Source organism: Rana temporaria, unplaced genomic scaffold (assembly GCF_905171775.1).
Source record: "Rana temporaria unplaced genomic scaffold, aRanTem1.1, whole genome shotgun sequence".
Lineage (NCBI taxonomy): Eukaryota > Metazoa > Chordata > Amphibia > Anura > Ranidae > Rana > Rana temporaria.
The window spans coordinates 21,453-30,749 of NW_024404780.1; the positions used below are offsets into that span (position 1 = coordinate 21,453).

Below are 9,297 nucleotides of genomic sequence, written 5' to 3' on the forward strand. Positions count from 1 at the left end.
AGATGTGGGGACAACTCCCCCCAATGACACCAAAGATGGGGGGACAATTCCTCCCAATGACACCAAAGATGGGGGACAACTCCCCCCAATGACACCAAAGATGGGGGACAATTCCTCCCAATGACACCAAAGATGGGGGACAACTCCCCCCAATGACACCAAAGATGGGGCACGATTCCTCCACTGATGGGGCCTTGTTTATTTTCAGACGTTGGAACCTTTTCTACTGCCAATGGCCACAGTCTGGCCCACCGGTAATTCTGAAGGACTGTGAACTGGCTCTCTGATTAGAGAGTTTGGAGACCCCTGTTCTAGGCGGTACACTTGTCTGTCTATGGGGATCACATCTGTAAAAGATCTTCTAGGCCCTTGGAGTCCTACGTGTGGCCCCTCCAAAACTTTCAAGGACCCTGCATATAATAATGCGATATCAGTGATCTCTGACAATCTCATATATTTTATATATATTTCCTGTATATCCCCACGTAATCAGACATCACCATAGCCCACGTTCTCAGCTCCATCGCACGACCCCCCCCCCCCCCCCCCGGGGACCGCACTTGGCTTTTTGTTCATAGACAACAAAAGCAATGACAAACAGGAAGTGATGATTCCAACAGCCAAATACTTCCTCCATGGGAGGTGACATCACAGGAAATGTACTTCACACAGGAAATGACCTAACAGGAAATCCTTCCAACAGGATGACTTAATACAAACAACCAATGAATAATGGCTAAAGGAGTCTTATGGGCGTGTCTGAGCAGAGACAGGGTGTATACTTTACCTAGTAGCCATGTTCTTCAACTAAACAAAGGAAGCCGCATGGCTAAACAAACATGAACTCCATCTCTGACCATAACAACTCAAAGACTCCCGTATTTACTGCTGGTTATAAATCCTTATTCTGCGTTGTTCAGCAAGGAACAGCACATACCCGGATTATACTACCGTTCCTGTGGATGGGATGTTATCTGCAGGTGCACACTACACGTTCTGCTACGTGCTGATCAGACACAGCAGAGACAAGAGCGCCCATCCCCCCATAACAGATAATGTCCTTGCAGAGTGAATACATGCCCTCTCAGACGATCGTTCTGTGCATCACACAGGGGCCCTTTCACCGGCGGACATATCCCCACTCTGCAAACATCTCTCTCCAACCTCAGGAAGTTTTCCACTACCAGACGGGACTCAACCAGCGTCAGTCCGATCCAGTCAGCTCTTTAGAGAGAACTAACCCTGGGAGACACTATGACAATACATATTAAATACATCTTCATAAAATTTCCACAACACCCTCTACATTGTAAAGTGCCGCGCAAACTGTTGGCGCTAAATAAATCCTGTATAATAATAATTGGCCTAGAACATCATCTGTAGATGTGATCCACAAGTGTATGGCCGGAAACAACACCCGTGGATGCAATCCCACAGATAGACAATCCAAAACAGCGAGCACACCAGGAGTACAAGTCCTCAAATCTTCACTGAGGTCCCTTTTATTAACTAACCTCAAACAAAAGGAAACCAGAAACTCCCCGAAGTGTTGTAGACACCGTGTTCCCCCATCGATCAGTTTGAAGAGGATCAGTTGCCTCTGAAAGGTCGGTGGTGGTTTTTAGGTTTGAGGTAAGTTGTTATTACAACTGGGCCCTCAGTGAAGGTTTGAGGACTTTTGCTCCCAGTGCGCTGGACATTTTCACTACTTTAGGTTCCTTATAAGGACTTTCCCAGCCAGACAATGGATATCACACAATGAGGATCTTATAAGAAGTCCCCCTGCAGACTGTACCGGGGAATCCCCTCCATACACTGCGTGTGTGGTCTGATCTTCTCCCATCACATAATACACGATCAGAAGAAAGGAGTAAGGCGGTTGATTGCTCGTTTATGCCCATGGGGCCCATTTATTGATCCAAGTCAGTGACAGGTTGTACGCCGGACAATAATCAAGTAAACAGAAGTGCTCGGACATTCAAGGAAAGACAAAACACTCGTAAGCACGGTCCACTCTACTAGACGTAGACAAATCTCAATAGATATCACCAAACTGAAGGGAGGGAGTGGCGGCTTGGGACGAGGATCAAGTTAAAGGCACATTGCAGATACATTAGGAGAAGGGGGAGGTGGTGGAGGCCAATGTCTCCTGTAGATGGATGGAGAGGTGTGGGGTGGAGGCCAATGTCTTCTGTAGATAGAAGGTGACATATATTGTATGAAGAGGTGTGGGGGGGAGGCCAATGTCTTCTGTAGATAGAAGGGGACATATATTGTATGAAGAGGTGTGGGGTGGAGGCCAATGTCTTCTGTAGATATAGAAGGTAACATATATTGTATGAAGAGGTGTGGGGTGGAGGCCAATGTCTTCTGTAGATAGAAGGTGACATATATTGTATGAAGAGGTGTGGGGTGGAGGCCAATGTCTTCTGTAGATATAGAAGGTGACATATATTGTATGAAGAGGTGTGGGGTGGAGGCCAATGTCTTCTGTAGATAGAAGGTGACATATATTGTATGAAGAGGTGAGGGGAGGAGGCCAATGTCTTCTGTAGATATAGAAGGTGACATATATTGTATGAAGAGGTGGTGGAGGCCAATGTCTTCTGTAGATAGAAGGTGACATATATTGTATGAAGAGGTGTGGGGTGGAGGCCAATGTCTTCTGTAGATAGAAGGTGACGTATATTGTATGAAGAGGTGTGGGGGGGAGGCCAATGTCTTCTGTAGATAGAAGGGGACATATATTGTATGAAGAGGTGTGGGGTGGAGGCCAATGTCTTCTGTAGATATAGAAGGTGACATATATTGTATGAAGAGGTGTGGGGTGGAGGCCAATGTCTTCTGTAGATAGAAGGTGACATATATTGTATGAAGAGGTGAGGGGAGGAGGCCAATGTCTTCTGTAGATAGAAGGTGACGTATATTGTATGAAGAGGTGTGGGGTGGAGGCCAAGGTCTTCTGTAGATAGAAGGTGATGTATATTGTATGAAGAGGTGCGGGGTGGAGGCCAATGTCTTCTGTAGATAGAAGGTGACGTATATTGTATGAAGAGGTGAGGTGGTGGAGGCCAATGTCTTCTGTAGATGGAAGGTGACGTATATTGTATGAAGAGGTGAGGTTGGTGGAGGCCAATGTCTTCTGTAGATGGAAGGTGACATATATTGTACAAAGAATTGTGGGGTGGTGGAGGAGGCCAATGTCTTCTGTAGATGGAAGGTGACGTATATTGTACAAAGAATTGTGGGGTGGTGAAGACAGGCAATATCTTCTGTAGATGGATGGAGAGGTGTAGGGTGGTGGAAGAGGCCAATATCGTCTGCAGATGGAGGGTGATGTATATTATACGAAAAACTGTTGGAAGGTGATGTGTATTGTATGGCAAGGTGTGGGATGGTGGAGAAGGGCAATGTCAACGTGTATTGTAGGGAGAGGGGGCAGTGGAGGAGGAAGTCAAAGTCGTCTGTAGATGTGGAGGGTGACGGATATTGTGTGGAGAGGTGGTGGAGGAAAATGTCTTCTGTAGATGGAAGATGACAAGTTTTGAATGGAGAGGTGTGGGGTGGAGGAGGAGGTCAAAGTCTTCTGTAGATGGAGGGTGATGTATACTATAGGAAGGACTGTTGGGTGGGGGAGGAGGCCAAAGTCTTCTGTAGATGGAGGGTGATGTATACTATAGGAAGGACTGTTGGGTGGGGAGGAGGCCAAGGTCTTCTGTAGATGGGAGGGTGATGTATACTATAGGAAGGACTGTTGGGTGGGGGAGGAGGCCAAGGTCTTCTGTAGATGGAGGGTGATGTATACTATAGGAAGGACTGTTGGGTGGGGGAGGAGGCCAAGGTCTTCTGTAGATGGAGGGTGATGTATACTATAGGAAGGACTGTTGGGTGGAGGAGGAGGCCAAGGTCTTCTGTAGATGGGAGGGTGATGTATACTATAGGAAGAACTGTTGGGTGGTGGAGGCCAAGGTCTTCTGTAGATGGAGGGTGATGTGTATTGTAGGGAGAGGTGGCGGTGGAGGAGGCCAAAGTCTTCTGTAGATGGAGGTTGATGTATACTATAGGAAGGACTGTTGGGTGGGGGAGGAGGCCAAGGTCTTCTGTAGATGGGAGAGTGATATATACTATAGGAAGGACTGTTGGGTGGTGGAGGCCAAGGTCTTCTGTAGATGGAGGGTGATGTATACTATAGGAAGAACTGTTGGGTGAGGGAGGAGGTCAAGGTCTTCTGTAGATGTGGAGGGTGATGTATACTATAGGAAGGACTGTTGGGTGGGGGAGGAGGCCAAGGTCTTCTGTAGATGGAGGGTGATGTATACTATAGGAAGAACTGTTGGGTGGGGGAGGAGGTCAAGGTCTTCTGTAGATGTGGAGGGTGATGTATACTATACGAAGAACTGTTGGGTGGTGGAGGCCAAGGTCTTCTGTAGATGGGAGGGTGATGTATACTATAGGAAGGACTGTTGGGTGGTGGAGGCCAAGGTCTTCTGTAGATGGGAGGGTGATGTATACTATAGGAAGGACTGTTGGGTGGGGGAGGAGGCCAAGGTCTTCTGTAGATGGAGGGTGATGTATACTATAGGAAGGATTGTTGGGTGGGGGAGGAGGCCAAGGTCTTCTGTAGATGGGAGGGTGATGTATACTATAGGAAGGACTGTTGGGTGGTGGAGGCCAAGGTCTTCTGTAGATGGGAGGGTGATGTATACTATAGGAAGGACTGTTGGGTGGGGGAGGAGGCCAAGGTCTTCTGTAGATGGAGGGTGATGTATACTATAGGAAGGATTGTTGGGTGGGGGAGGAGGCCAAGGTCTTCTGTAGATGGGAGGGTGATGTATACTATAGGAAGGACTGTTGGGTGGGGGAGGAGGCCAAGGTCTTCTGTAGATGGGAGGGTGATGTATACTATAGGAAGGACTGTTGGGTGGTGGAGGCCAAGGTCTTCTGTAGATGGAAGGTGATGTATACTATAGGAAGGACTGTTGGGTGGTGGAGGCCAAGGTCTTCTGTAGATGGAGGGTGATGTATACTATAGGAAGGACTGTTGGGTGGTGGAGGCCAAGGTCTTCTGTAGATGGAAGGTGATGTATACTATAGGAAGGACTGTTGGGTGGGGGAGGAGGCCAAGGTCTTCTGTAGATGGGAGGGTGATGTATACTATAGGAAGGACTGTTGGGTGGTGGAGGAGGACAAGGTCTTCTGTAGATGGAGGGGGATGTATACTATAGGAAGGACTGTTGGGTGGGGGAGGAGGCCAAGGTCTTCTGTAGATGGAGGGTGATGTATACCATAGGAAGGACTGTTGGGTGGGGGAGGAGGCCAAGGTCTTCTGTAGATGGAGAGTGATGTATACTATAGGAAGAACTGTTGGGTGGTGGAGGCCAAGGTCTTCTGTAGATGGAAGGTGGTGTATACCATAGGAAGGACTGTTGGGTGGTTGAGGAGGCCAAGGTCTTCTGTAGATGGAGGGTGATGTATACCATAGGAAGGACTGTTGGGTGGGGGAGGAGGTCAAGGTCTTCTGTAGATGGGAGGGTGATGTATACCATAGGAAGGACTGTTGGGTGGGGGAGGAGGCCAAGGTCTACTCTAGATGGAAGGTGATGTGTATTGTACAGAGAGGTGTGGGGTGGTACACCCCAAATACAGAAAGCTTACATAACGAGGGTCCGGTGCGGAGGGCGACAGTATAGGGGGCTTCACATGCATTACAGTAAAGTCCAGAAAGAGGGGAAGAAGTAGGAGGACACACCAGACAAGGTGGCGGGCACACTGCGCGGTATAGGCGAGTCTTTGGCACTGACGAGGTTCACGGATGACTTTACTGTAAGAAAATAACGAGGATTTGCGGGCGTGGCAGAATAAAGTGCAGGAGGGGAGATTGGCTGTGCAGAAGAATTCCTTTCCCTGAATGAAGATGGAGGATCTGCCCAGAGCCGGCGGCCGCCCGGACCGGTCCAGGAATTTCACTGGCGTCACAAATGTCCTAACACAAGACAGAGAACCAGACGGCAGACAACCACAGACAGACAGACAGACAGACAGACGGGCGGGCGGACAAACAGACGGGCGGGCGGGCAGACAGACGGGCGGGCGTACGGATGGACGGGCAGGTCACAGGACAGTCCGGCCTCAGCAATTCTTGGTCAATGTCCAAAATAGTGATCTCTATAATAAACTCTTTATTATGTGCAGCTAAAACCAACAGCGCTTGTTCCAGGAGATGATGAACTCCCACACCACGCAGGTTCCCCCCCGAGCCCCATTTTAGTGATATAGTGACCCCCTCCCCCGCTCTGGTTGCTGGTGAGTGTATGGCACACAGGACTGGAAGCCCCCTATAGACCTGGAGAAGGACCCCTGAGCTCCAAATGTCAGTTCCAGCTGTGGGGGGGGGGGTCCCTCCCCATTCTCCGGGAGGCCAACATGATCTGTAGCGGACCCCCGGGGGTCACTCAGTGGGTTGGGTGTGAAGTCTCTATGTTGGTCCCAAAGTTTTTCCATCCTAGGTAGGACTTTTATAGTACAGTGCTGGTGACCACAAGCTCCGGGTTCTCAATGTCCTTTTTGCTCTGCACCATCCTAAGTTCCAGCTGGGCATAGGAAGGTCGGACTCCGGGGCCGGCGAGAGCTGCGAAGAGAAAACCAATCACATTACAAGGAGAAAGCTCCTCCCAACTCAGGCACTCCACCCTACCCCCACATGGAGGCCAACTCTACCCCACGTGGAGGCCTTCTCTACCCCACATGGAGGCCTACTCTACCCCCACATGGAGGCCTACTCTACCCCACCCTACCCCCACGTGGAGGCCTACCCTACCCTACTCTACTCTACCCCACATGGAGGCCTGCTCTACCCCACGTGGAGGCCTGCTCTACCCCACGTGGAGGCCTGCTCTACTCCACCCTACTCCCACGTGGAGGCCTGCTCTACCCCACCCTACTCCCACGTGGAGGCCTACTCTACCCCACATGGAGGCCTGCTCTACTCCACCCTACCCCACGTGGAGGCCTACTCTACTCCACCCTACCCCCACGTGGAGGCCTACTCTACTCCACCCTACCCCCACGTGGAGGCCTACTCTACTCCACCCTACCCCCACGTGGAGGCCTACTCTACTCCACCCTACCCCCACGTGGAGGCCTACTCTACTCCACCCTACCCCCACGTGGAGGCCTACTCTACTCCACCCTACCCCCACGTGGAGGCCTACTCTACTCCACCCTACCCCCACGTGGAGGCCTACTCTACTCCACCCTACCCCCACGTGGAGGCCTACTCTACCCCACATGGAGGCCAACTCTACTCCACCCTACCCCACGTGGAGGCCTACTCTACCGCACCCTATCCCACGTGGAGGCCTACTCTACTTCACCATACCCTCACGTGATGGCCTACTCTACGCCAGGTGGAAGCCTGCTCTACTCCACCCTACCCCCACGTGGAGGCCTACTCTACTCCACCCTACCCCCACGTGGAGGCCTACTCTACGTCACCCTACCCCCACGTGGAGGCCAACTCTACTCCACCCTACCCCCACATGGAGGCCAACTCTACTCCACCCTACCCCCACATGGAGGCCAACTCTACCCCAGATGGAGGCCATCTCTACCCCACATGGAGGCCAACTCTACCACCACCCTACCCCACATGGAGGCCTACAGATTTACCAGAAGTAAAACCCCTTGAAGTGTGACAGGAAGACCTAACAGGGGATCTTCAGGAGATAGATAAGAGGCAATAACAGATACATCTGGCTTATCCCCCCCCCCCCCCCCATATACGTTATCCATCGGCTTCCAATATACAGAATAGTGGACCAGAAGACCCAAAGTAATAATTAAAAGCCTTCTTACCTGGAAAAATAGGTTGTAAGAAAATACCCCTCCCATGCAAGCTACAGCCCCTCCCATGCAAGCTACAGCCCCTCCCATGCAAGCTACAGCCCCTCCCATGCAAGCTACAGCCCCTCCCATGCAAGCTACAGCCCCTCCCACCGCACAGACTCACCGCGGGCGCTGTTGATGGTCCTCTGCAGGACGTGGTGCATGGCTGAAACCGTCTTCTCACACGCCAACTGCAACCAAATACACTTCATTAGATAATACTCCGGGTGTGTGACTGCAGTGTATCCGACATACGATTGATTCTCCATCATTCAACCAACCACAGGGGACACCATGTACAGGTCTACCCCCCCAGGGATTCTGGGATGTGAGAGGACCGGTATAGAGAATACATTGTGCTGGGCTTAGATTCTGGTCTGTATCTCAATGCCATAGAGGAGCCCTATACAGACTTACCACTCTTCTATTCTGGGATGTGAGAGGACCGGTATAGAGAATACATTGTGCTGGGCTTAGATTCTGGTCTGTATCTCAATGCCATAGAGGAGCCCTATACAGACTTACCACTCTTCTATTCTGGGATGTGAGAGGACCGGTATAGAGAATACATTGTGCTGGGCTTAGATTCTGGTCTGTACCTCAATGCCATAGAGGAGCCCTATACAGACTTAACACTCTTCTATTCTGGGATGTGAGAGGACCGGTATAGAGAATACATTGTGCTGGGCTTAGATTCTGGTCTGTACCTCAATGCCATAGAGGAGCCCTATACAGACTTACCACTCTTCTATTCTGGGATGTGAGAGGACCGGTATAGAGAATACATTGTGCTGGGCTTAGATTCTGGTCTGTACCTCAATGCCATAGAGGAGCCCTATACAGACTTACCACTCTTCTATTCTGGGATGTGAGAGGACCGGTATAGAGAATACATTGTGCTGGGCTTGTACATATAATTAGTCTGTAGATCACAGCCATATGAATCAGTCTGTACAGGTCTATCACACAGAGGTTCTGGGATATGTGGACTGCTATAGAGACTAGAATGTGCCGGGCTTGTATTCAGGTCTACATAGATCACAAGTATAGGGAACAGTCTGTACAGGTCTACCACCCCGTGATTCCGAGACCTGAGAGGACTGCTGTAGAGACTAGAATGTGCTGGGTTTGTATTCTGCTCTATACAGGTCTACCGCCTCAGAATTCTGGGATATGAGAGGACCGGTATAGAGACTAGAATGTGCTGAGCTTAGATTCTGGTCTACATATCACAGCCATAGGGAACAGTCTGAACAAGTCTATCACCCCGGGATTCTGGGATAGGAGGATGGATATAGAGACTATAATGTGCTAGGTTTGTACTCTGGTCTGTACAGGTCTACCGCCTCAGAATTCCGGTATAGAGAATATATAATGTGCCGGTCTTGTATTCAGGTCTACCGCCTCAGAATT

At 50.3% G+C, this 9,297-nt stretch overlaps 2 protein-coding genes across 2 annotated transcripts; both read right to left on the reverse strand.

The window, feature by feature from the left end:
• Nucleotides 1–1,882: 1,882 nt before the first annotated feature.
• On the reverse strand, nucleotides 1,883–3,568 carry LOC120923485. Its single transcript, XM_040334991.1, has 3 exons — nucleotides 2,602–3,568; nucleotides 2,187–2,485; nucleotides 1,883–2,144 (listed from the first exon to the last, which is right to left on the reverse strand). Exons 1-3 carry the CDS (start codon nucleotides 3,160–3,162, stop codon nucleotides 2,114–2,116), a joined length of 891 nt encoding a protein of 296 aa, XP_040190925.1. The 5' UTR covers nucleotides 3,163–3,568; the 3' UTR covers nucleotides 1,883–2,113.
• Nucleotides 3,569–6,159: 2,591 nt separating this feature from the next.
• Nucleotides 6,160–8,168, reverse strand: PDXK (pyridoxal kinase). The gene is made up of 2 exons (XM_040334992.1): nucleotides 8,009–8,168; nucleotides 6,160–6,628 (listed from the first exon to the last, which is right to left on the reverse strand). Exons 1-2 carry the CDS (start codon nucleotides 8,154–8,156, stop codon nucleotides 6,516–6,518), a joined length of 261 nt encoding a protein of 86 aa, XP_040190926.1. The 5' UTR covers nucleotides 8,157–8,168; the 3' UTR covers nucleotides 6,160–6,515.
• Nucleotides 8,169–9,297: the final 1,129 nt, after the last annotated feature.

Bases quoted from the DNA above. Each gene is read 5' to 3' on its own strand.
- LOC120923485 (XM_040334991.1), bottom strand. From the start codon at position 3,162: ATGTCACCTTCCATCTACAGAAGACATTGGCCTCCACCAACCTCACCT. The intron at 2,486-2,601 runs ATTGGCCTCCAC...TCTACAGAAGAC, and splicing joins ACCTTCTATCTACAGAAGAC to ATTGGCCTCCACCCCACACC. The intron at 2,145-2,186 runs ATTGGCCTCCAC...TCTACAGGAGAC, and splicing joins ACCTTCTATCTACAGAAGAC to ATTGGCCTCCACCACCTCCC.
- PDXK (XM_040334992.1), bottom strand. From the start codon at position 8,156: ATGATGGAGAATCAATCGTATGTCGGATACACTGCAGTCACACACCCG. The intron at 6,629-8,008 runs GTGAGTCTGTGC...TTCTCTTCGCAG, and splicing joins GACCATCAACAGCGCCCGCG to CTCTCGCCGGCCCCGGAGTC.